The following is a 27073-nucleotide window of genomic DNA, read 5'->3' as shown; positions in this document are numbered from 1 at the left end:
ACCCTTGCACACATGGTGGAGCCCCCCCCCTTACACTCTCCAAACAAGAAACAGAAGCCTCAGTCCAACCCAATGTCACAACACTCCCACCTAGATCACGACACACAACGGAGATCACAGGCCAGAAATCAGCCTACTTTCACTGTACTCCTAATTACAAATTACAACACATAGTTGAGATCACAGGCCTGAGATTAGCCCATTGTCACTGCATTCCTAATTAGAGATTACCATACATTGGAGATCACAGGCCTGAGGTCAGCCTGCTTCCATGATGTTCCTAATTATAAACATCTTAGCATAAAAACAACTTTTAGGAGAGGAAAAAAAACACAAACAATTTCCATATATGAAGGAATAAAGTGGAATATGACTACTTTTTAGTATATGACAACTTTTCAAAAATATCTAAAGCAGATAGGATCAGATAAGCCAAGCTCAGCGTATAAAAAATGAGATGAGAATGGCTATTGGAATATATAAATCAAGTTTAATATCATCTTATTACTGTTAATCTGTTGTTTGTGTACCAGAGTTCTCACATAAATCACATCAGAAAACCACTAATTAGCAATCCAGCGAAAACCCTGTTGCTTTCCCAGCCGGCTCGAGGGTTTGGCCACAGTCATGTCCACAAATGCCACATTTTAAATTCACAGCGATACTGAATCAAGAGTAAAAAAGATCCTTTGGCAAAGACATGCCATGGTTAACCAAAGCACCTCCCAGGCCACCACAAAACAACTGATTCCAGTCTGAGAGTGGCCTTCGTCTGACTTCCGCCCATACATGAGCAGATACTAAAGCCTTTAGCCTCAACTCACTGTGAACAAAATATTTGTGTTCATTATACAAATGCAAGGTGAGTATGAGAGTATGACAAAGGCAGAATAAAATGAGAAGCGTTGGAAATGGAGCCTACGAGGAGGTTTAAAACAGCTGGCAACCTAGACTAATGAAACAGTGGAATATCATCACTCAGTAGCACCACTGACAGGCAACGAGTGGAGAGTCTTACATGTTTACATATTTATGACACATTTCTATATAAAAGCATATTCAGGGACAGCCTGTAAGCAGATAAGCAGGATTCCAGAAGATGGGTGGAGAAAACAGGCGTGCGCGATAGCACACAAGTGCATTGTCCACATGCACATGAAGACGGCATGTAAGACGAGCTCATCTGTAATGGCCTCCAGCAGCCATCGCGAGGCATATTGGTATCGATTGTCATGGACACCGCAACTAGTTAGTGCACATGATGCAAGGCAGCGTGATGCTCTGGGAATACGTCTGGTAGGAGCAGCAGTACCTCATGCACAGAATCAAAACAAGGACAGCTAGTGATGTCCACTGGACTAGAGCAACTCTGGCCTGGCACATCAAAACATTCCTGTCAACATTTTCAAAATTAACTGCCACTGAGTGAGTGTACGTTTCTGTGAAGCCAGAGGTGCATCATCATCATCATCTAGCTAATTAACCTTGGACAGTTTTAAACTTCATCCTCCAGTAATCTTCTGGTGAAGGGATGGACATTTCAGCAGAACGGAAGGATGTTTAAAACATATAATTCATAAAGTGATATACCGTAATATTTTACAACATACAATGGCCGGGGTTGGCTAATGTGACCATGCTAACAACGCAGCACCACGTGAAGACACAGCTCACTCTGGAGCAAGGATCACGCCGCCAACAGTTCTTCTGGCCGTTCTGCAGTAAGATTGCAGCATGACCCTGAGCGACCGCCGTTCTCCTTGGCCTGCGGTTAAGGGGCACTGTGGGAGGAGGAGTGGTACATGGAGTGGTCAGGTATGCACCTGCAACAGACTGAGAGGATTAGGGCTGCAGCTCAGTGACCTCAGGTGAGGATTATACCCCTATTTGGGTCAGTGGCTTGGCTCTACAATTAAGGCTCACGCGCAAGCCCTTTCTGGTGCCAGAGCCACTCAGCCAGGGTAAACTGAACCAAACAGTCCCAACCCTTCCTCAGTCACACTCATTCTGCTGCCTGCTCTCACACTCGCTCGGTCGCTCTCTTACCCCCCCCACTTCTCTCTCTGTTTCTCAAATCAGCGTGAAAGGCATTTACTGACTCAAGTGTTTCTCTGTCTCTTTCAGCAGCAGCCATCCTTGCAGAGACATTGCCAGGAGCTTTCCAATTGTAAGAAGCAAATAGCAGTGCTTCCACCGTGCCCTAAAGCAACGCATTCTACTTGGATTTAGAGATATAAGCCAAATCTTGCTTACTGCCAAGTATTGTGGGACCGAATTTACTTTTATCTAGTAAAGGAAACCAACCTTCCAGTAGGATACATTTCTGAGGACAATAATCTATACAGCTGAAGAGAGTGAAACAACATCTTAAATAAGCAATGGGGAGGTTATAGAAGACTTTCACACTGAGGTCAGGCCTTAGCTTCGTATCTTTACGTTGTGCCATCGTACCCATGTAGAGCATCCCCTCTACTCTAGTCCCACTAATTCAGTTTGTTTTGGGAGGACTAGCAAAGGTCTGCTGCTGCAGAGCTCATGGGGAAGGACAGGGTGGCCTGCCATTGTGCTGCTTTGCATGAACACAATCCCCCACAGAGCCCCAGCTATTCGCTGCACCTCCAAATCCCCCCACCCCTTGCTCATGGTTTCTCCAGCACCCTGTGGTAATGAAAGGAAAGGCTGAGAATGCGCAGAACATTCCTGCCTGCTCCTGCTTCCTCCAACCTCCTACCCTATTCCTGCCCTCATAGAAAACAGTCAAGGGAAAAGACGGCAGTTTGTAGCCCAGTCAAAACAACCATCTTACCCAAACCCATAACTGAAAACCACGGATTAACCCGGCACGTTGCAGGGGGAGAGCATAATACACATCAAGTCATAAATATTTTCACTGACACTCGCTCCTGCTTAGATAGAAATCTGGCCCATTTTCCCTGCCTGATGTTCAGAGATGAGAGATTCAGCAGAAGTGAGGTGAAAGCCTTGGCAATGCTATCTACCAGCTCCAGAAAAATGCCTCATTCTGCACTGACCCGACACTGCAGGGAGGAAAACATAAAAGCAGCAATAAACCAGGCGCATCCCATTTAATTCACAACTTATCTTCAAAACACTTTCTCTCTGTTCTGGCGCATCAAAAAAGAAAGAAAAAAGAAACAGTGCTGAGCAGCTGGTGAGCTTTTATGAGGAAGTGGGAAATACCAGAGCAGTTCCTCTGAAGTGCACTGCCATCTGACTGCAATACAATACCAATCTGCCAATATCAGTCACCAACCAGAGAAAAAGCCTTGTCCTTGGTCCAAATCCACCCACGACCTTTCACATCAATATGAAACAGGTTGCACAGGGTGTACTGTGTTTAATGCTGTAGGATGCTTGATTTCTAACACAATGGAAACCCTGCCTCAGGTTTACGCTAGAAATAGGTTTTCGGTTCTATGTAAAACAAATGACCAGTGACTCGCTCAGCCAGCACCAAGCAGCAAGCGGAGGGTCAGGTGAGATGTTTAAACACCATCTCCTCACATTCCCCACACCACGGGGGACTTCCAACACCCCGTTAAGAGTCCCACCCACACAAGCAGGCCTGCACGGTCCAGCCTTGTAAAAGGATAACATTCCCAGCATACCATCTGCTGGAGACTCCTAATCAGGAGCGACGGGCCAGCCGCCAGCCATACAGTATCCTGGGGGCGTGTTTCCTGAGTGCGCATGCACGCAAGGCCGGTTCATTCTCGGCTCCACTTCCTCTTCCGAACAAAAGCTGAGGTGGACGCCGGAGCTGAGCACCTCTGGGGCACATAGCTGCTCCCTCGCTTTCAGACGCTGAGCTCAGAAAGCAAAGGTTGAGCACGTGGCTACAAGCAAGAGCGCAGACTGTGACTTGCTTTACAGCTTTGTTTCTAAACTTACAACCAGCAGCGGTTACGTTTGTCAAAAATGCCTTGAACTGCAGAAATCTTTAAACCTAATGGCTTCCCTTAAATCAAAGCTGCTGGTTATTTCTATTTGAGTGGATTATTTGGTCACAAGATCTTTTCACCTCACAATTTACAAAAATGGCTCCTCACAACAATTATGAACTCATAAAATCACTTTATGCATATTTTTGAAGAGGCCACTGCTCATCTCGACGCGGCAACACATTAGATGGTCAAAGATTATTATGTGGTAAACAGAAACAATGTGTGTGACTAGCTTGTGAATCAGATCCAAGAACATGCATGACAAATCACTAATTACTAATAACTCACAGTCAAAAGCATTCTTACAGTACCCATTAGTATAAACGATCAACAAGCAAGAAATATAACCATTTAAAACAAAACTGGGTGGGTCTTGTACATATTACATAACACTTCATAACATTTGATAAATTCCAGATGGATAAAACCTAAAACTGCAAAATTCTATTAACTGGACAGTTATGTAATTTTTAATGTTCTGCACTTTAGCACACTGTATGTGAAATTAAACCATAAGCATGAAGTTCAAATACAGACTGTGTGCTTTTCGAGGGGATGTACGTTTATGTGGAAAGAACGAGCACACTCCAATTCATCTCTGAAACACGGCAACACAAGTTTGCCTGACTGCATGTGTAGCCGCTTCACTCTGATATCTTTATCATGTCTACAAGGCCACAGCTGAAAGCAGCAGGAAGGAGAACTACGGGGTGAACAGAAGGATCCCAACTGCTGAGAACCAACCAGATGTTTCAAAACTCGCTGGACGGCACTTCACCTAGACGCCGTGACCTCCAACACACGGCCAAAGCACATATGGGCTTTTAGAAGGTGGCAGAGCACAATGGCCTTGACTGGCCAGCCAGAACGCTCCTGAGCTTGCACTTCACTTATGGATGACAAAGCAGGAGGCTTGAAGATGCATAAAGCGCTGGAAAGAAGTGGAACGAGTGCATGTTGCGTTTCAGCAAAGTCTGCACTGCAGACCTGGCAGAGCTGCACCAAAGCAGATACAGAGCAGCTGGCCATGGTCACGGGTCAATGACTCCACGCAGCTATTGATTACAAAGGATTTGCAACCAAGCACTAAACATGATCATTTTATTTAATTATTACTGTTATCCTGTCCAATTACTTAGTACATGGTTAGTACTGAAGGACACTACCTAGACATGTTATCTGCACTGAATTCACAGTGGTATTATAGATGTACTAAGGCTGTAATATTATAGATGTAATAAGGTTGTATGAACAATGGTTAATAATGTAGCCATTCATTCACTGACTTGACGATCCATTACACTAAAATAATCCATTACATTCCACATAATTATAAACATACCAAGTAAATCTGGCAATTAACTGATGTGTTGAATTAAGTGTCTTTAGGCAGGTCAGTCACTTCATTGCTGGACCAATTAAAACAGCTTCTTGATAAGCAACCTTTATGTCCTTTCCTGTACACCACTCAGCATTCACTGGCATATATAATAATGTATTTCCATCAGATATATTATTGATAAGCCATCCTTCACCAGAGAGCTGCACCAAATAGGCCCACCACCTAAGGTCATTATCTCTTTAACCTTCGGGTTTACTGCACCCCACTGCAAATCTTAGAGTTAGTAGATCATACAAGGCTATCTTCCACTGTGGTCCAATGTGAAGTATCCTGGAATTCAAGGTTCTTAACTATAGTGATGTGTGAGGGATAGACTTCATAATTCTTCAAACAAGTCCTATCATTGACAAACACCTTCTGATAACAGCCTTACAAGCCAGAAGATCTACTCATTTCCTTTCACCAGTTCACTGCATGTCATGATAAGCAAAGCAGTCCACTAATGCTCTCTCTTTGCCTGTACCAACAACTAGAGAACACATCATAGTGGATGAGTTTAGCAGTTATGCTACCCTTCTCAGACCAAGAGTCTAACCCTTCAGTCTGCTTCTCAAAGAAAGTTAAATTGATTCCTTTAAATTTTGCTCTTCAAACTGGCATCTTCAGAGAGACTCGTGTTACTGAACAGTTAATAGAAATCTGTGCCATTTTCTGATCAGCCTTTCACCTCAAAGCCTAGCATTAAGAGTATAGCCAGCTCAGACAACTATTATGTCACATGCCTGCAGGAATGTGAAATGAAAAACAGTCTACACAGCACACACCAAGAGCAACACATTCAAAGAATCTCAGAAGAACCCAGATACTTACTGGTGGAGTTTCCTTGCATTTGAATAATGCATTTTGATTCTTTGCTGGTCTCCCTTGAGTTGAAGGGGCGAACCCTGACAGCAACTTTCACTGAGGCCCCGGACATTGTCGGAGCTCTGGTTTGTCACAACGTGATCCCACTGAATTGGCTCCTACATGGAAAGAAATTCATATTCTTTCAATTGTTAAACTGATATGACCAGGTAGGTATGTATGCATGCATGCATGTATGTATGTATGTATGTATGTATATATACACGTTTTTTTTTTTTTATTCAAGTACATATCTCTGCCTGATATCATTAGTTTTAACTGAAAGTTGATAGGGTCACAGATAAATCTAAAGACACTAAAGAAAAAAGATTAGGTTAACTTAAGACATTGTTTTAGAACAGTGTTTTATTTCAAATTTATTTTGTCATCATTAAACTTCATCACATACAAAAAAAAATAGTGCCCACAGTTTATTAGTAAAGCTAACGTAACAGTAGCATCCACAATAATACGTTTCGCTAGTATTCTCTTAGAGAGACGCAAATTGCTTACATAAAACACCCCAATTTAAAAATAATGACATGTGGTAATTATTGTATTGTGGAAAGAACTGCTAATTTTAAAAGATATATTTATATAGGGGAAAAGGCAGACGATTCTTTAAAATATCCCATAAGTGATACAGGGCTTACAATTGCGTGCTAGAGCTAAAATCCATTAGACGATTCCCTCATGAGCCGAACATGGCTGCCAGTAAACTGCAGCAGGGATGGGCGCCGTCTCCAGATTAGCTATAAATCAAGTCATTACGATTAAATCCTACATATGTTACACTGACGCAAAGACATGGCGCATACTTGGATGTCTGGAAGTCAAAAAACACACATCGGATGCTGGAGACCTAGTCGCCACAGATCAACTGCGATGCCTTTAGTCAGACTAGTTGTAAAATGTGACCAAATGTAAAACACTGGCCTGTTATTTCCACTGCTACCTTTGGCTCTATATAAAATCATGCATTTCGCATCAGAGCAGAGCCATGTAGTCATATCAGTCACTTGGGAATCAAAAAGTGGAGGCTTTCACGATTGTCCTTGCAGATAGAGGCATACGCCCATAAAATCTGTCGACCGGGCCGTAGACAACAAAAGTATCCCGATCTGCTGCAAAGGCAGGGAGTGTGAGTTTATACCCTCTCCCCACACCAACCCAAAACACTAAACCCTGCAACAAGAGCAGCAAACAACGGACTTTTCATTAGATAAAACCGACCTAAAAAAAGCAACTTCTGCATATACTACCATAGCACTACACACGCACTGTCACCTACTGTAGTATCACTGTAGCAACTTCATTAGATTACGGGTCAAATAAACTAATGTTGAAGAGGCAAAATTAGACAAGCCGATACAAACCGATAAAAAAAAGTCACCTGTAACAAAGTGACCTTATAATGGGGCACCGTCTGACGAGACTAGCGCTGTTAACCAGCAGCGAGCATTTGCGCAGACTTGCTGTTGCCGACCTCGCTCCATTCACATTTTAATTTCCAGTTTATACTTTCACGACGCAAAATAAATAAAGCAGCGTTAGAGAAGAAAAACAAACAAACAAAGCAAAATATCTTTTAACAGTAATCAAGACTAATAAATAAATAAATAAATAAATAGATAAATAAATAAATAAATAAATCCGTAAATCTATTTGTGCGACCCGTAGACCAGCTCAGTAAACCAGTACTGAATGCATAACTCACCTCTGAAAATCCAGACTAAACTCTAGAGGACGAAGAACACCATAGAAAAGCCCCGAGATGCGAAGAAATGCGTTGATTTCTACCAGAATCAGCAACGATCAGTGAAAACCGACAGAAAAACACTCAACCATTCCGCTTTTGCTATATACACCCATTATAGCCGCACTTCACCTTCCTCCACTTGGGCTTACACTCTAAGGTTATGTTTAAGGGCTGTCTTCTACGGTGGATGCTGGTGTCGGGGAAAAATCGGTCCTGTGCCGAGTTTATGATATGGCTGAACGCCTGGATTTACCCGAACGATTACGTCAACTGCCCCGTCACCATCGTGACTGACAACATCGGGCAACAAATAGCAATTGACCAACGTTGGCGGAATGCGTCATTGAACCAATGAGCATCAAGAAGCCCGCACGGGTGGGTTTGGACGCGTGTGACGCCACACTGCAGGATGTCTTGCAGTTCTACTGGGACGCGCATTTGTCCTGCAGAAAAAGCGAAGGACGCCGCCTAGCAGATCAAATGGTCATATACAGCAGAAAGCCTGGATTTTAAAAAAGCCCCGCTGACGTTGGTTTCTATCGTCATATGTTATTACCCCAGTATTCTGTTAAAGACTCCAGTTGTTTATTGCGATGCTACAGATCAATTTTGTTATATCTGGTCCATTAATGCAGTTCCGTCAACCCGCTAGTTACTTATATAATAAGAGCCGAGCCAAAGGTTTTGTGCATTCGCTACTGCATACAAAAGCAATTACAAACAGTTCTTAATGTGCGTGGATTACCATTTATTACAGTTTGAAGTCCTGGGTCCAAAAAAGTTTCTAGCAAAGAAAGCAAATTCCTGTACATAAACCTTGATGTCAATGGAAAATGACTCATTCATAACCCACGCCGGCGTTCAACAGCCAAGGTTAATATAAGCAGCGAGATTTGATGAATCTTTCAATGTATAAAACTGTGAAAGTTCAAAGAAAATACATTTGGTGCACTGGCATCTTTTTTCACAACCATCATGCTATAAGCAAACTTTTCACATTCTCTCTCCTGGTCAGGTTTTAACACTATGGAAATATAAGATGAGGCGCTCGAGTGGGCCTTGTACTTCAGGCCATGCAGACATGATCGGAGAGAGCAACAAGGGAAATGACACTCTCACTATAGATTCTGTCATCCACAAATGACATCAACATCTATACTTGCATTTCCTACAAGACAACCACATGTTCATTTCAAGCAAAAAAAAAAAATAAAAATAAAAATAAATTAAAAAAAAAAGTTTCCCCCATTTTCCAAGATTTTTGCTTTAATTTTTTCCATATGTTAAGGGCACATCTGAAGCCAGGGTTTGTAAACGTTATGACTATGACCAGTACTTAGAATTAATGTATTTTATCCAAAGCACTTAGGTTTAATGGTTTTGGATTAACAAAATTCAAAAGGGCTTCAAAATGCATTAAATGCTTTTGTCTCCCATCCTAAACATTTTCCCTTACTTTCAATTCACTCTTCAAGCCAAATACAATATCTTAAACTCAAAAGAAAACAGGATGTATACCAATCTGACTTTAGGATTTTTTTTTTTAAATACATCTTAATTTTTTTTCTCCTCATAGGTCTAGTTTGTGAAACCTAGTCTTGCTACACCTTTGTATGCATTCACACAATTAAATATATGTATATAGGTAATATATACAAAGTCATAAGCAAAACCTTTTAAAAGTCTAAACTTTATTATGCTGCTTCAATTTAGAGCCTAGAGACTTTAAGATAACGGCCCAAGAAAACAAAAAAAGGACCAGGGGAGAAAAATCTATTTAGTTTTCATGACAGTTTCTCTCCTCTTCTTCTTCTTCTTTTTCTTCTTTGCATCCCCCCCTCCCCCTCAATCTGCTCACTGTCAAATTGTGGTGTGGTGCAAATGTCCCTAAACAGCAGGCAGAGTGGCTCACTGGGAAAAGCGTCCACCCTGCTTCTCCCTCATCCAGGCCTGGATGCGTTCCTTCAGCTCTGGAACTGGACCAGAAACACACAGTTTAGCATGCACACCCACAACCCCCCAAACCCCCCCACCCCCACCCCCACACCTACCCCCACCCCCACACCCCCACACACTCACCCACACCCCACCTTAGAGACCTGAAACAAGGGGCAGTGCACAATGGGGAACCACAGTGTACCTGACTCCAGCATGCTTTCTGTGAGAGGCTGCCTGTTAAAGGGGTCAGTGGGCGAGTTGAGGAGGTGACGCAGGATGATGGCTCGGTCCATAATGTTCCCAGAAGGGAGCTGCACAGGGTCAGTCATCAAGGTGTCCATCAGAGGGTCTGTCATGTGAGGGGGGAAAGCCCAGGGTTATTTGTCACTTCTGACAAGATCCAGTAGCATCCGACCCTACTGTTACTTAGAAACTAGAACTGCTTTCAAATTGCAGCTACAAGCTACTTATGATTTAAAGCAGAGAAGCTATAGCCAAGCTACCCTTTTGAAAGAGAGTCGTCAGCCACACTACATGGCACAAAGAAAAAAACAAAAAAAACAAAATAAAACAAAGAAAAAAAAAGTTAAACTGATGCTACTATACCAACTGTGACATTTTTACAATTTTCTTTTTATAGGAAAAAAAATGACTTTTTTTTATGCAGGATATTCCAAAACAACTGTTTAAAAGAGGCCATTCTCATTAGTAAGCAAAAAACAGTCAACTAGTTAACTTTTATAAACTATAAAATAACTCCTTATTTGGAGTATGAGAACATGTTAAAGCCTCTTGCTGGAGTTGAGTTTTACACATGATCTTTGGAGTCTGTGGGCCAGTCTGCGCAAGCTAAAGCAGCGCACAGCACAATAATTATCAGCGATCCGCTGTCTGGAACACAGGTGGATACTAGTCGATACTAGTAGATTATGTACAGTTTGTGGTTCAAGGTTCCGGCCCATATCTTTCAGTGAGCGTTGCCACTCTGCCTGGACTGTAACAGAGCACGGCGAAGTTCATTCCCTCACCTTTAAACTCATCAGGAGCGTCGCTGTAGTCCATCTCGGACTGGGAGTTGCGAGCCACTATCTCCTCTACCTTCTCCGAGAGCAGCTTAAACTTCTCGATTGCAATGCTGGACTTAATGCCCGCCTTCCTCATTTTGGAAATCACTTCCTCAAAGAGTTCCCTGCTGTATGATCTCTTATGGTAGGTGAAGAAACAAAAAAAAAACACAAAGAAAGAGCAAAGAGGAGGAAAAAAACCATTTTACTTTGTTGTCTCAAGGGACAAACCATTGATTTCTCCCTATTGATTCTGTACAACTGAACATTTACACCAAATCCCAGAGGGTAATTTTAAAGCTGTTGCTCAGCCCATGAGCAACCTGGAGCACACCTGATCATCAGCAATGGCTTTAGCAAAGCGAGCACAGTCCAGCTGCAGGTAGATATCAGTGAGCTGGTCCAACAGCTTCTTGGGTTCGAAACCGTATTTTTCTGGGTTCTCCACCTTCAGGTCACGGCACTTGGGCCCACACAGCTGCTGAAGGTTATAGTTCAGCATTGCAGCCAGCCGTGGGCCCAGCTCCTGTCCGGTACAGCAGAAAATATCTCGGCAATCGCAACAAGGCATTCAGTAATTTGAATCACAGCGTATAATTAGTCCGTGCACACAGTATTCACTTATTAAGAGTGAGCAGGCGTCCTTTCACACCCTCTCTAAATAAACTTCAGGCGATAGCTGGCAGCAGCTCAACTTTCATATGAGCCTATAAATACCTGCAGTGATCAGAGAGCAGAAGCTTCATTTACATGAGAACAGGTGCAGACTAAGCCTCTGCTGTTACCCATTTACCAAAACTGACCATTAGAACTTCATTTCATTTCATTTTCACATGCTATCCACTCTCGTGACCCAGATATGGAGCCATGTTGTCACTGACAACGCCCCTCTCCTGCTGGATTGCACAGAAACCACTATAATATAGGGCGCTCTTTTCAGATTTGGCTGACACTGATCAGTTACAGGATGCATTTAAGGCAGCATGAGGGCACTGGGCGAGGACTCACAGGGCGCAGGAAGGGCTTCTGGACCTGCTTGGTGAGAATGTGAAACATGTCCACGGTCTCTGTGGCTAAGGCCAGGTAGGAGCGAGACACCCTCTCATCCTGAGTCAGTTGGGACTGGCGGCTGTGCTGCTGCTCCTGGAGAGAGCACGACCAATCAAATCAATGCATGGGAAGGACAGAGCTTAATGGCAAGGGCATGGGCCAGCATGAAATTAAGAGCTGGCTTTCTGGTCACAGTTCAGACTTCATCACAGAATAAAAATGCCTTTTAACAGAAATCGCCACTCAGTGATGGGTGAAGGCCAGGGTGAGGGCCTCGCTGGGTGCTCACCCTAGGCAGCTGGTCCCATTGTTCTTTGTTCTTCATCTCCTCCTGGATCTCATGAATGCGTTTGAGCGACTCCAGGCTCTCGTCCAGCAGGAAAGTGGTGTCATTTATCAGCATGTTGATGTAGCGCACAAACTGCTTCCCCGAACTATAGCGAGAGAGAGTTATATACTACTACTACTTTAAAAAATAGTTCGATTGTAGTGGCCGATTTAATTGCACGTGCATTTGTATCTTAACAAATGAAACAAAGCTACAGAAAATAATCTCACTTGAACTCCTCAAGGAAGGTGCCATGATGGCCAATGTTTTGCCAAAGGCTCTTAAAGATGGTGCTTATGTGGTAACGGATGGTGAACTTGTCATAGAATTCACTTGTAGCTCCGGTGTGTTCCACATCTAGAGAGAAAAATGTAATTGTTAAAGAAAACACACAACATTCAGTGCCAAGGTTTCCTCTAAAGTTCAAGAGGGAAAACCAAATGTTTGTTTTTCATATTTCCATTACTATTTAAAATTAATACTTAGAACTACTAGAAAAAAAACAGATTACAAGGATGTGTAAAGACAGCTGTTTGCATGACAAAAAGAGTGCATCCTACAAAAAGCTTATATGAACACTGAGAAAGACTGAAAGTCAACCAAAAGGTTTACAAGTGCAGCCAGCCCACTAACCCGTGTAGAACTTCATGAGGGCGGGGACAAGCTGATTGACAGACAGGGGGTGGTTCTCGATCATCTCAGAGAAGCGCTGGGTGCGGGGCTGCACTGCCGGGTTAGTAACAAACAATACTTCCACCAGCTTAGCGATCAGGTAGGGGTTCCTGATGTAGTTCTGACTGCAGATGAACACCACCAGGAAGGTTCCGATGTCCTGAGTGCAGGGCTCATACAGAACCTGAGGAGAATACCTAGAGAAGAGAGTGGAATACTAGCCACTTAACACCAGCAGCTCCCAAATTCACCGCAAAAGTAAAAGTGGCTAATTTCAATTTAGTTTTTGAAACGCTCGCCTCCCCCCACCTGGAGACATTAATAATGTATTCATTCATCATATGCCCAGCTGTAATGTGGTCAACTTACTGCACAATGAAAAGCAGGAACTCGGCAACGTCTTCAATGTAAAACTCAGGCAGGGCGGCAAAGCTCTTGGGGATGTCAGGACTGAGGGGCAGGGCGACGCTGTAACAGGAGCAGAGTGTGAGGGAGATATGCGAAGCAGACCCAGAGAAGGGGAGGTTCTAGAGGTAAAGTGGGCAGCAACTGACTTTGGATAGGCGGGGTCTGCCATGCGTAGGAGGAGCTGAATGAGCATGCCATAGAACTGGAGGCATCTACGCAGCAGGCTCTCGTCCAGCAGGCCGGCATCAGAACAGGCTTTCGAGCGCACAAGTTTCTACAAGCGCAGCAAGAGATGCACAGCATCATTATGACCGATGGACTAAACCCCAACCACAAGCATTTTTAGACGAGATTATACAGTGTGCGTTAAGAGTTTGCTTTCATTAGATATGTGGATCTCAATTGCGGATTATTAGTTTTTCACTTGGAAGAGAAACCTTGAGCTGGGTTTTGCATCTCTTCAGCATCTCTCTGTGCCGACTGGCCAGCGGGGAGTCCTTCCACTGGCTCTCACTGTTCTTCAGTTCTTCTACAGTCCTGTAACACACACACACACACACACACACACACACACACACACACACACACACACACACACACACACACACACCCCTTCATTAGTCCCAACTCTAAATAAATACAATCCTGAAGAATCAAGGGAGGGTCATTATGGGGACCAACAGTAGGGGGAAGTAGCCACACAGAAGAGACTAGCATCAGGAAAAACAACTTAACCAACAATGACTGCAATCTCCTTTTAGTTCTAATATAAGAGGATTGATTGGCTGTCTAATGCTGCATTAGTCCACAGAAGGTGTAATTACAGGTATTATTTGAAAACAAACAAATTTTAAACCACCTGAAAAGTACAAAAATGACAGCTCATCGTTGGCTTAAACAAGAAAGGCTTTTGGAGCAAATCAGATGAGCTGTGTAGTCAGCACAGCAGTATAGCTCTCCAACTAAAGCCCATTAACTGGTTCTGAGAAACTTCAAACACTTAAAACATCGTTTTAAAAGTGTAATACAAGATCCTACAGACAAAAACATTTTTCCATTTCTGAAGCTCTGAACATGGATGTTTTTATCTGGGTAGCTGCACATGTACCTGTTTAGGTCTCTGATGGCCCTTAGTCTGCGTATATAGCGGCGGCACCCAGGTAAGATGGACAGGTGGTGTGCATGGAGTGTCAGGAAAAAACACTCTGTAGGGAATTTGGGCTCACAAAACTTGGAAGGGTCTTCATCTGCGGAATGGACAGGGGTGGATGACAGAAAGACGGGTCACAAATACAGAGTAGCTGTCCAAAGAAAGAACCTGACAATCTTCGTGATCTCAACCCAGTCCAGTTCAGGTTTTTGCCATGTCCAAGCTTGCCATACACCCGAACCAGGGAACTGCAGAGCTTTTGATGAGACTAGCTATGGTGTGTTAGCAGCCGAAGAGACCTAAAACCTTGCCTGGCACTGAGGATATTTTCCACCCAGCTGAGTGACGGTTATAGAGCGGCTAATCAAAGGCTGACACAGTGGGCCCTGGGTCATCGCACTCACGCATATCTGTGAGCCAGCTCTTCAGCTCCTCTATGGTGGCTTTGACACGTGTCTCTTCGAGGCTCACATTCAGTCGACACTTGGGGTGGAAGATGTAGAGGGGGTCCACCGTCTCCAGCTTAATCTTCATACTCAGCTGCTGCAGCACCCACAGGAAGTTCATCATGAAGCCGTCCGTGGACACCAGCTTGTCATCCGTCTGCAGTCAAGTCCACCAGGCGAGAATCAAACACACATCAGCATGCGCTGGAACTGTCCGCCTGTGGAACTTCTGAAGTTACTCCGGCACCATGAAACAATTACGTTGTGATGTTCCGTGAACTATGTTAGAACACAATGGCAAGTCTTTTAAATTTGGTTAAAGATTACCCTGCATTATTTTAACCAAAAGTAATTACGTGTTGGATTATATGTTGGATAATTACATGTGTTGGATGAATACCATGATTCATCAAAAACACCCATGGAGCATTTATCTGGAATATCTCATATCAGTCAAGATGCTCACAGTGCACAGAGGGGGGACACACATGGGATTTGTGGGAAGGGACATTTGCATATTCTGAGACATTAGTATTGCAAAGGCCATGGTACTGATGAAGACGAACAAACGATATCTTGTGCAGGCATATCAGAAGTGTCAAAACATGTATGGATCTCTCTCTTATCTGGCAAGAGTAGCTCACGTTTGCTTTTGGCAAGTGTCCTCGTCATAAATGAGTCATACCTGCATCTGAGCCTTCTTCACATTACGATTCACCACAGCTGCCATGTAGCTCAGAGCCGCCTCCCTCGTCTCTCCATTCAGCAGGAGGTTGTGGAGGACTTTAAACAAGTCGCCCTGAAGATCACAAAGCCACAGACAAAATGTGCGAGAGGCATACTTTAATTTATCAGACTAGTTCTTCCTCACAGGGCAAAAAGACCCCCCACCCCCCACCCCACAAAAACACCCACCAGCACCTCTGCACTATAAAAAGACTATTCTAGCCAATGTTCCCCCTGATTGATTGGAGCGGTTGATTAAAAATGCATGAGTGCCAAGCTGGAGCACTCACCCTGGCTGACTCCAGATAATGCTGCAGAGACTGACTGACCACGCGTGTGTTCTCCATGGTGATAGCAGGGCCTGAGAAGTACTTGTCTCCAACCTTGGTCTAACAAAGCAGCATGCATTGCGTTAGGGACCACTTCTGAGCAGCACAGCATGTTGACTGTGTTAACTTTGGACGTTATATTTAAAAAAGGGACTCACATCGTCCTCTGCGAAGACAGAAAGACTAAAGAAGGCTCCTAGAAAAGAGAGCCTCTGTATCTCTCTGCCTGCACCAGGACTCAAAGAATCAGGGCACCACAGTGGCAGAGATGTGATCTAGAGAAACACACACACACACACACACACAATTTTCCAAAACCATTCATATTCACTCTAGCCAGTCTAAAACTTGCCAGTTATGAATTTGGTCTGACTTACCAAATTGCACATAGGGTGAGTCTTTCCAAACTTGATTTCACAAAGCTCAGCTAAAGCCTGTTTCACAAACAAAACAACACCAAAACAATAAATGGCTATATGCTGTATGAAAGTGCCTGTTGAGTGGCCTTGCATGAAAGCGTGTCTCATTTTTATAGATGCCAAAATTCTGCAAGATGAAATCTACCACCCTTTTTTTTTGGACTCAATCTGTTCTAGACATGGTTTGCGATGTAATCTAGTCTGCAACTTTATTCAACGCAGCAGGTCAGTCTAGGCTATGGGAGGAAAAACAAGCAATTAGAGATAAATCAATAGTCTGCATTCATTCTTCCTGAGGACACGCTGCTACTGGACTACATAACGCGCGGCACATTAAGCTTTGGATGGCCATCCTTCTCTTACCATCAGAGGGTACTTAAAGTTGTCGCTGTCAAAGGAGCACTCTTTCACAGCTAATCCAAGCCCTTGGAGAATGGGGACGAAGATCTGGAAGAGGAAAGGAGAGTCACAGTCCGCCGTGCTGGAAGCAGGAGAACATGGAGCCACCGCTACCAAAAAACAATCCCATGCATGACGGGAACAACTACGGACGCACTTTAGCAAGTTGTAAATCTGCACAACCTTGCTGCATTATGACGCAGTAAGAACGTATCACAGAAAGTGACATTGGATATGACCTTGGTTAAGTAAAGTTATGCTTTCAAAAGGTGAGGATTATCAGGCTTTGACCATGACACTTTCTGGTTGTTTTTTTCTCCTCCCCCATGAAAACAAGTCTGGCTGTCTTCAAAAGCGAATTTAATGCCACTAAGAATGCCACATCAATTATATCCTGCTCTCCCTCAGCTTCAAACACGAAACCAAATCAGCATGTGGCGTGCGCTGCACCACCGACCTGTTTAAACATCTCGTCCTCCTGGTGAGTCATGCGCACCAGCTCCTGGATGAAGCCGTACGGAAGGTTCCGGCACAGCATGTACGGTACCAGCAGGGAAGGCTGCAGAGGGGCCCTGGGAGAAATTGGCCATGAAAGTCACACCCAGCTCAAACTCCCCACATGTCTAAATACATCAAAGTAAAAGTAAAGTAAGATGCCATACTGTTTTAAAAAGAGGGAAAAAATGAGGAAAAAAATGAAAGGATTAAGATGACTCATGACTTTGCTGATACTGAGAGTTAAAAACGATTGTTTAGGCCATCCTACACAGACTGCGGTACCAAAGGAGTAGCAAGGGTCAAAGGCTGCCTGCACGCACTGACCTGGGCTGGGTGAGGGCACCCTGGAGCACAAGAGCAGCATGGGAAATACACTGGGAACGTATGTTGCTGAGCAGCTGACTCGCCACTGGCTGACTGCACATCTGCAACATCACAAAATGTCATCCATAATAAGGAAACGCAGCAGTTGGCTACAACCCCCATCCTGAGGAGCGGAGTACCCTGAGGCTCAGTGGTGAGACGAGTTTTTCTTTCACTACAAGAGTGCACATAACTTGGGGGAGGGAAATTCTCTTTTGATCCAAGAAGTGTAGTGACATGGTGAAACAACAGTAAACATACACTGAAAGCACTATTGCCTATTAATCCTGTTTGCACTGAAGTCCACTCATATTAGCTGTATTGCATATTCAATCCCTTTATTGTTGCTGTTCTTATTTTTGCTGTAGTTGTGTTCTCTCTTGTTATTGGCCATGGTCTTATTTTTGCATAGTCTCAAGAGTCAGGTTTTACACACAGGCTACATGTGAAGAGCTGCTACCTTGGGAGCCTTCCTCTCCTCCATGCCCACACTGTCGAAGCGCTCGATGAGGTAGTTCAGCATCTCCGTCTCTTTGCACGCTTCGATGGTGAAACGGTCTCCGCCAGAGTCACAGGTCATCGCCCCAGTGGAAGCACCCAGGCTGGAGGAGGAGAGACGGAGACAGACGCAGAGAGATGGAGGCATTCCATCACAACCCAGGGACAGAACACAGACCTGCTCGGAGAAATTATATATAATGCAATCGCAGGCTATCCTGTAGGGAAAAAGTTTGAGAAGCTTTGTTTAAAAGCAACATTTTAGCCAAGGTCCTGGGTAGATGCAGTGTGCAAAAGCACAAAATTCCTTTTTTATTAGGTTGAACAACCCCACCCCCAAAAAAACTTGGTCAATAAAAAAAACACCTTAAATAGCTTTTTTCATTGCTTCTATTTTTTCTCAAGGTAGCTAACAGCTTTCACAAAGAAGAGCCTGACACAAAAAGGACCAAATTCTCTTTGATCAGCACCAAAGAAGCACGACCCAATCAAAGCAAAGCACCTCACACCATGGCAGTGAAAACAGCAGCCTGCAAGAAGTGAACACGCCTCCTGCCTGATGCAGCATGCATTAGTGGCGGATTCCCAGGTGAGAGGACACACTCCACAGCACACCTCTGCCTCTCTCATTAGTCATGTTATTCATCCATTCCGCACGGATTAAGCTCATAAACTGCGTATTACAAGCCGCTACCCAAAGGCCAGGGCAGCTCTAAAGTCAAGGGCACAGACAGGGAATGACAGACACAAACAGGTGTTCTAAGGTGTTAAGTTCAGCTGCATCATTTTTATGCCGCAAGCTGACATTAGTTCCAAATCCTGGTGACGCTGTTGACATTGTCTGAAAACAAAGGCCTCAGCAACCATCTGCCACAACACTGTTGCGGAAGGCAAAAATATGCATCTTTTTTCTCTCTGCTCACCTCAGCATAAAAATGCAATGCATGATGAAAATGGGGAAGAAAAAACAAACAAAAAAAACAAAACACATACCACCTACATCAAATACCGGTTCACTGAAGCCGCGGGGCTGTCTTAACGCTGTCTTTACGCCCAGCTCTGTTTTTTGCCAGCACAGGGCACAATGTGCTTCTGTTAGTGGCCAGGCAGCACGCTGAAGCATGCAACACACACTGGCACTGGTACCTTGACCCAAACTGAACCCCAGAAAAATCCTCCTCCTCCTCCTCCTCCTCTTCCTCCAGCTCTTCATCACTGCTGTCCTGAGACACGTCAGACAGGGCAAAGAAGAGGAGAGAAAACGGGCTGGCGTAGTGGCAGAGCGCAGGGCAGGAGGAGAGGAGACGGACAAGAGGAGAGGCTTTAATGGCACTTCTCAACACGATCAGAACGCACAAACGGACTGCTATCAAAGGCACGTTGGGTTTAACGTTTACTGACTGCAAAGGCCACCGTGCAGGATGAAGGCTGAAGTATGCGCGTGAGCTTTTTATCAAGCACTTCAGAGCAGGAGCGAATGACATAAAGGAAACTTCAGAGAAGCTGGCTGAGGGTGGAGGTTTACAAACGCCTACTGATTCCAAGTCCTACATCCTAAAACCTAGAGGTTTTCAACCAACACCTAAAAATTTACCGCATGCAGGTTAGCTGCTGCTGGAATGTGGCTCACGGCAGTAAGCTTATCGAAAGAACGGGTTGATGCATGAATATCTCAGATTCGTTAAAAAGAACAACGCACATTTTCCCTTTTATCAGAGTGCGGCGTTGGGTTATTATTGGTTTAGCGGGCAAAGCTTCACATCTAACGCAACAATAAGATACCTAGTGGGCATCCGGGCGGCCACGGCAGTCCGTCTGGCCATAGTGGTGGGAGAGGCGGGCAACATGGGGAAGGGGACAGCTGGCTGGCGAGTACGGGGTCGGGGGGACGTCAGCGGAGCAGGCTGTGGGCTTGGGGGCACAGCCGGGGGTTGGGTAGGAGTGAGCAGCCCGGATGAGGGCCCTGCATGGCCAGACCTGGGGCTGGAGCTCGTGGGTATGGAGAAGCCCTGGGAGGGGCTGAGTGAGTAGGGTCTGTATCTCTGAGAGATGGGCAAGGGAGCAGAGGGCGCGCTCGGGGGAAGGCGTGGAGCTGGTGGACCGGGAGAAACACGAGGCAACGCTTGCGAGCCAACTGCGGGCAGGGCTGCTGCAGGCGGAGGCTCTACAACTGGGGCTGAGGGTGTGGGTGTAGGCGGAGCGCGCATCCTGGCAGAGCTTTGAGCAAGAGGGTGTGGACTACATCCATACAGACTGAAAACAAAACAAGAATCACAGAGCATAAAACATAGAAAAGTATAGGAAATGACAAACGAGAAGACATCGGAAGACGCTATTAAAATAGGTCAAGTGAATGGTAATGAAGATTTAGAGTGCTCAGAAATATGGGTGATTGAACAAATATGTTTGAGCAGGTCAGATGTGGCGTAAAAGACTTGGATACATCAAAAATACAAGACACACTGGGCTTCACTTGCTGCAAAGCACATTTTTTAAAAAGAAAAAAATTGACACATGCACAAATGTCATGAATGGGCTTCATTGTTTGCCTACACTTGCCTGGACAGAGAGCTGGCACCAAATGAGCCTCCACAGGGCATCATGGGACTGCTCCCCTGGCTAGAAGGCGGGACAAGCGTCAGGTGGTGGTCTGGGGATTTGGCAGCAGCAATTGGCTGTGATGTGGCGGTCAGGCTGGCAAAAGGGTTGCAGTCACGTGACTGAGTAGACATCATAAGAACTTCCATCAGGATCTGCCCAATCAGGTCTTTGAAGTCAGAATAGACTAGTGGAGGAAGAAAAATAGGAAAACACAGGCAAACAAATCATTATTATGGCCATAACAGCAAGGACATGCATCCATCAGTTAGTAGCTCTTCCCTTCTTTCCCTGCGCTTGTGCTCTCTCACCATCTTTTGGGTTCTGCTGGAACTCAGCAGCAAGCGAGCGCAGAAAGATGACATCGCGGTCCTGCTCCTTCCACGAGACACGAAGGATCTTGCAGACGAGCTGCAAGGCCTGCTCCTCAGACACATCAGGGTTAGATGAAGAGTCCTGCACAATGGTAAGAGCATGAACAAAGCTGCTTGCACATTTACCAGCACTGATGGGTTCGGGAAGCAAATGTTTGAACACTTCAGCCTCTTAGAGTTAGTAAGTAATCTTTTGAACAAGGCATTTACAAAAACTCAACTACTGTTGTAATGAAGAGACAGATGGCACTGTGCCGTCTGAGAGCACCTTCTCAGCCAGGTTCCGCTTCTCCCTGCGGTCGCTGTCTTCAACTTCCATGTTCTCTATTCCTGAGTCCACATCCACCTGGGACATGCTGAGGAACACAGGACAGGGTTGTACACACACGTACACACACACACACACACACACACACACACACACACACACACATACACACGTACACACGTACACGGATTTAAGTAATGGCTCTAGGAAATGACAGTAGGTAAATCACATGACAACCATCAAGGGAGAATTTTGAGTCAAGTGATATATAAAACAGCACCGAGTTAAACCACTGCAGAGTTAAAGGTGCAAAGATTTGAGCCAGGTGCACATCTAGATGTCTTGTGAGTGACACCTCCACATGTCTCCACACATTATCAGGCTGAAGGACAAATGAAGTCTGAAATGCCAAGTGTGGAAAGAGCTGCCAGCAAGAGTGGCCCAACTCTGGAAACCTGGTTCTGGGGATGAAGCACTTTCATTTGAAACTGGTCTCATTCTCTCCCCCCCCCCACCCACCCCCATTTGCCTTAGCTCACTTTTTAGGAGCCATTAGCAGGAGCCTGGAGCCTAAAAGGAGCCTCACCTCTTTTCACAGGACGCTGTGTCGATGTCCATGCTTTGAGAGCGGGACAGGGATTGAGACTGGGTCTCCAGGCTGTTGGACGGGGAGCTGGAGAGGGAGCTGACCCCCTCGCTGCTCTGGCTACGGTAAGCCACCCCTACAGCAAAGAGCAGAAGCAGAAGCACTAAGTCTATGGCTGCCAGTCCCTCGTGGAAACATGTTTTTGGCAACGTGAAATACTTAAAACTAATGCATGCAGGAGTTAATACTCAATAAAAACAGCCAATTGTCACCCATATGCATTTTGGGTAGAGCTTGGTAGTCCTTCTTGCCTGCATTAAAAAGGTAGCGACCCTATTAAAACAGCTCCCTGCCCCATGACATTAGCAAATCCAAGCTGCCTTGATGATACAACTGGACAGCCGTGACCTGTAATAGCCAGTCATAGAACTGTCTAGAAAGCTCTCACATGCCAGAAACAGTGTCACAGAGAAACAGCTCAACGAGGGGGAGCTTTGGAATGCACCTAGCTGCTGCTGCCCCTGGTTGTAGAGAAAAGCTGCACAACCCTGCAGCAATTTTGCCTTTGCTAAACCTGCACTTTCATGTGTTGCTGAGCTCCGAGCTCAGCTGTACTGAATGGCAGCCTCAATAGCACACTGCTCTATTTGAAGACAACTCAAATTAAATTTTGCACAAGCTGGGATGCACCCCAAATGCCTAGTACCCAGAAATATAAGATAACAGAGGCTGTGTGTCATCAGAGGAAGGATCTGAATCAAAGCAGAAAATAATGTTTAAAAAAATCTCCTAACAGGCTCAGCTAGTTTGGGTCACCAGCCTGATATGTTGATATACTAACTGAAACTATAGAATAGGCCTCATCATCCTGAATTTAAAATGGATTTGACGATTTAATATCTCAGTCTACCCCTGTTTCTTCAGTTGTAATAAGTCAGTCAGGACCCTTAACCCTCAATTACTCAGGCTGTATTCAAACATAACTAAGTCGCTTTGGATAAAAGTGTCAGCTAAATGCCATAAATGTAAATGTAAACTGAGACCTGCTAGTACAACTGCAGACTTTTAAGGTGACCACTACCTTTAATGTTAAGCAGGACACGGCAGGTACACTTTACTTGCTTGGATACTAAAATGCTCTCCAATGATTCCTTCCATGAGTTGCAGAAAGAAGACAGTTACACAGGAATCCGTACAATACCAAGAGGAGACTCTAAAGGGTACGCTAGTCTGCCCCTACATTACATGAGCTAGCCTGACTAAACCGGACTCGCTAGATACTGCCCAAGCAGTGTGCAGTGGCATTTAACTGAATCTGTTCCTGATGAATGTGGGCCTGAACACACCATTTACAATTGCTGTCAGGGCAGCCCTCATTCTCCTGCAACAACAGGCAGCATGTAAAGAAATATATCAGTTCGCTTGCTTTCGGTTTAAAGAGGAGTAATCCGAAGAAGCTGCAAGCAGGCAGGATGTGCCCAGAACAGATTTCTAACACAATACAAAAACCAAACATAAAAGCCACTTTCTGAAAAGCAGAAATCTTTGCACACTGCTAGGCGGAGGAGGTTGTGGTGAGTGGTGGCGAGCCAGATCCTCATTACCTGAAGCCCCCATCGGAGAAGTGGCAGGGGTGACATTTTGGGCATTGAGGCCCAGAGTGTGGGATGGTGCTGGTGGCAGAGGTTGCGGCGAGGCCCCCGAGGGCCCTGGCAGTGGACCTGGGGGGGTCTCTCTCTGTGGTGACGTCAGGGGGGTGCTCAGAGGGGTGGTGGGCTGGGATGTCTGGCCTCCGCCTAACCGGGCCAGTCGCCTTCTCCGGATCTGCATCAGACAACAGTCGGTTAAATCTGTTTCATACCTTGTGGCTAAATCAGTTCCCCTTTCATGACTCAGATTAAATCAACTTAAATATTGAAATACCCAGTCACAGTGAAAGCACATAAACACAGGGTACACACTGACAAAAGCCCAAGGCTGGGGGGGGGGGGGGGGGGCGCAAAGCACAGTTTTTCCTCAGTCTTCAGCACCATCATTGTTATGTTTTGGCCAACAACAAAATAGTGCAGGAGGCTAGGGTGATCACTGCACATTCCAGTGACTCAGAGGAGCTGGAGAACATATAACAATAAGCTAATGGTTGACAGCAATATGCTAAGAGATGAATGCATGTTGGAATCATTTAGCCTCATCCTCGTTCAGTCTACTGTGCATCCAAAAATCTGTAACAAGCAGTTAGCAGAACTTTAGCAGTTTAATTATAGGAATGTATACTGTCATTGCAGATCTGAATACTCATTTCTTCACAGATAACCACAAAGAAAGCAAACCATGGTCTGTATTAGAGAGCAGTTGAGGAATGAACTGCCTGTCCATACAGCAGAGGTCCTTGCTGTTTTCAAATGTAGACTAAAGACCATTTTCTTCAAAAGGCACTTAGATGATCCCTAATCCTGCATTTAGTAATCATCTTAGAAATTCCTTTGTTTTATATGTATGTATATTTTAGCCTGATGGTATGCTTATACTTGGGCCTAGTGGTACTTCGACAAGAATAAACAAAGCACTTCTGTAAGTCACTGTGGACAAGAATGTCTGTTAAACATCTGCTAAATGCTATACATGTAAATAAACATGTACGGTAGGCCAGATTACTATATTATCTACAAGCAGCATCTATTTATACATTTTAAAACAATTCTGAAAGCAGAGATGAGGCATAATGCTTGTGTCTGATGCTGAAAGCATAGCACAAAGATGTAGACAAAGTGGTCAGCTGGTCACCTACAAAGCTAGTTTAATAAATCTGGCAAAATCGACACATCACCTAAAATGTGTTTACCCAAACTGTAACAACTGCAAGCGCTGCTTTTCTTTCTTCACCAACTTTGTAGCTACCCTGTGATGGTGACTATGCTTTCATATAGAAGATGATATTAGAAGTATGTAAATTCTGTCCTTACATATCTGGCCTAACGGTCTAGTAGATGCTGAAGTAGTGTAATGGTATTGAGTAAAAACCTGCAACAGGATTTGTTTAAATCTGCGTTTCCACTTTGAGGCAGTAACCAGAGAAATGTGGGCAGACATTGCACCAGTACGACGTAGCCAGGTTAAAGCATGTTTTTATTTAAGCTTTATTCATCAGTAACGGGGACAGAATCATTTCTGTCGACAGAATCATTTAACGCGATACCACTAAATAAAACTATATATCAATTTCTCAAAAGCATAACACCGGAGAGAATATTCAAAGTTGCCTTGGCCACATATCGACCAAAGCTTGTGGAGCACGGCTTTGGGTTTTAAACACCAAGTGGTACGGCACGTTGTTCACAACGCATCGCCATTAACACACGGTCGTTTCGGGCTCTTTAACCCACGCTTCGTTCCAGTAACGTCACGACAATGGGGCAGAGGGGTAAAGCCGACCGATTAGTTGCCCCTTAAAAGACTGTCTGAGGGAAATATTACCCGCTCCCGATCAGATATAGTGGCTAATGTGGCAGGCTAACGATCCAGCTACGCTAGTTAGCATCACTAGCCATCGTTTCGCTGAGGCTTGGCCAGGTGTAATTCTCCCAAACGAGAGGCACACACACACACCACATAAGATTACTCGAAGATGGAAATAAAAACACACACTGATTTTATATATATATATATATATATATATATATATATATATATATATATATATACATACATACATACACATACACACACACACTTGCGGGCAGCCCGCAGCGAGTCGTCTCTTCATCTTAGCTCGCAGGCTAACCAAGCAAGTCATCGCTTCGACTGAAAGGGTGACACACACCGACCCAAACGCATACAACCATCGCTAGCGTTACGTTACTCGTGTAAATAGGAGGCGTACATAAGTGTATACACACGATTTAAAAGTCTCACCTCGTCGGCGCTGAGCTCTTCCATCGCTTTTCTTTTTATTTTTAAGCTAAATAATCTTGCTAGCCAGTCAGCTAGCTATAGCTATCTTATAAAAACCAAAAGTGCATAGTCTAAACAGTACAACAAGTAACAATAAGCCGTGATTGTCTATGTGACGCTTTTAAATTAAAACATTGAGTATATGGGTGTTTTCCAGCAGTTGATATGTTTTCTATTCGATTTCTTTAAAGAATGAAACAAACACAAAAGTATTATTCGTCAAAACACCAGCGCGGCCATTTTGGCTCTGTGGTCACGTGACACAGCCACGACACATTTCAAGCTGCGGCTTCAAGCTTCAAGCTACCTCTCCTCTTTTTTCCAAGAGGGAATAACCTCTCCTTTCTTCCCAAGAGGGAATTACCGCTCCTCTCTTTTCCAAGAGGTTTTAACAGCGCAAATTGCAGGCCCTCTATATGTGGTGTAAATATATCAAAATATAAAATATCTTTCAGTGTTCAGACCTAAGAGAGATTAATGCCTTTATTATATCTAGATAATATATTTAACCAGCGTGTTTTTCTAATCAACAGGTGCCAGTTTTATACACTATTCACTTGGTTTGTTTTCTTTCTCCCTGCCAATGTGATCTATCATTTAGGCTTAAATGTCCCTTGGATCAACCATTATATCATATTCCAAATTCTGTTGCACTGTAAACTTCCACAAAATTTCACCACTCAAACAATGGCTTAGAAAATTGGCTGTGAAAATTGGAAGCCTACTTACTGTCACAGCAAAGAGTATCAGAAAGCACACAACCTGTTGCATGTTTTATTATAACGCTTTTGTCCAGTTCACATCCAGTCTATGTACTCCATGTAGGCTTACTGTTTTCCCCAAATAATCGGGCCCCTTTTCTAAAAACGGTGTTTTCGTGAAACTTTAAACCACTACCAACGTTCAAAAAGGTCAGATGAATAAGGTTGTACGAATAACTAACCAAGAAAAGAACAAATACTAGCAAAATAGCACGATTTTACTAATACGGGCCCATACGTCGCCCTCTCGTGGTGGCATAATGATCAGAAAATGGATT

The 27073-nt window shown here is 44.3% G+C and overlaps 2 protein-coding genes across 39 annotated transcripts in view; both read right to left on the bottom strand.

Moving 5' to 3' along the window:
* Positions 1 to 8244, bottom strand: part of kif1b (kinesin family member 1B) — a 55969-nt gene extending 47725 nt beyond the window's left edge. For 18 of the 37 annotated variants that reach the window (XM_081706901.1, XM_081706915.1, XM_081706905.1 and 15 more), the window contains exons 1-2: positions 7928 to 8222; positions 6178 to 6329 (exon numbers count right to left, since the gene is read on the bottom strand). In XM_081706901.1, coding sequence (XP_081563027.1) covers positions 6178 to 6283 — 106 coding nt within the window. In that variant the 5' untranslated portion in view covers positions 6284 to 6329; positions 7928 to 8222. Of the gene's footprint in view, positions 1 to 6177; positions 6330 to 7927 lie in introns of all 37 variants that reach the window. The other 19 variants (XM_081706918.1, XM_081706922.1, XM_081706914.1 and 16 more) reach the window with 5 other exon arrangements.
* Positions 8245 to 8996: 752 nt separating this feature from the next.
* ube4b (ubiquitination factor E4B, UFD2 homolog (S. cerevisiae)) lies at positions 8997 to 26280 on the bottom strand. Of its 2 annotated transcripts, XM_027016328.3 has the most exons (29): positions 25996 to 26280; positions 23688 to 23907; positions 22084 to 22219; positions 21498 to 21585; positions 21167 to 21311; positions 20817 to 21042; positions 20040 to 20510; positions 19404 to 19523; positions 18220 to 18361; positions 17721 to 17821; positions 17356 to 17470; positions 16863 to 16946; positions 16458 to 16514; positions 16239 to 16355; positions 16042 to 16140; positions 15711 to 15824; positions 14984 to 15182; positions 14538 to 14676; positions 13867 to 13966; positions 13576 to 13703; positions 13391 to 13489; positions 12983 to 13218; positions 12580 to 12706; positions 12311 to 12455; positions 11980 to 12114; positions 11306 to 11497; positions 10936 to 11110; positions 10110 to 10256; positions 8997 to 9945 (listed from the first exon to the last, which is right to left on the bottom strand). In XM_027016328.3, exons 1-29 carry the CDS (start codon positions 26017 to 26019, stop codon positions 9878 to 9880), a joined length of 4149 nt encoding a protein of 1382 aa, XP_026872129.2. In that variant the 5' UTR covers positions 26020 to 26280; the 3' UTR covers positions 8997 to 9877. The 2 variants fall into 2 exon arrangements, with proteins under 2 accessions (XP_026872129.2, XP_026872131.1); XM_027016330.3 differs by lacking the exons at positions 19404 to 19523; positions 20040 to 20510.
* Positions 26281 to 27073: the final 793 nt, after the last annotated feature.

This window comes from Electrophorus electricus, chromosome 24 (assembly GCF_041902795.1).
Source record: "Electrophorus electricus isolate QZ-2024a chromosome 24, ASM4190279v1, whole genome shotgun sequence".
NCBI classification, from domain to species: domain Eukaryota; kingdom Metazoa; phylum Chordata; class Actinopteri; order Gymnotiformes; family Gymnotidae; genus Electrophorus; species Electrophorus electricus.
Note: the sequence above shows the minus strand (reverse complement) of the source record. Positions and strands in the feature narration are given on the sequence as shown.

Excerpts from the sequence above, each read along its gene's own strand:
- ube4b (XM_027016328.3), bottom strand. The coding sequence starts at position 26,019 with ATGGAAGAGCTCAGCGCCGACGAG. Across the intron at positions 20,511-20,816 it reads GGTGCCAGCTCTCTGTCCAG|TCTGTATGGATGTAGTCCAC; the intron begins GCAAGTGTAGGC and ends TTTTGTTTTCAG. Across the intron at positions 10,257-10,935 it reads CGCTCCTGATGAGTTTAAAG|ACCCTCTGATGGACACCTTG; the intron begins GTGAGGGAATGA and ends CTCACATGACAG.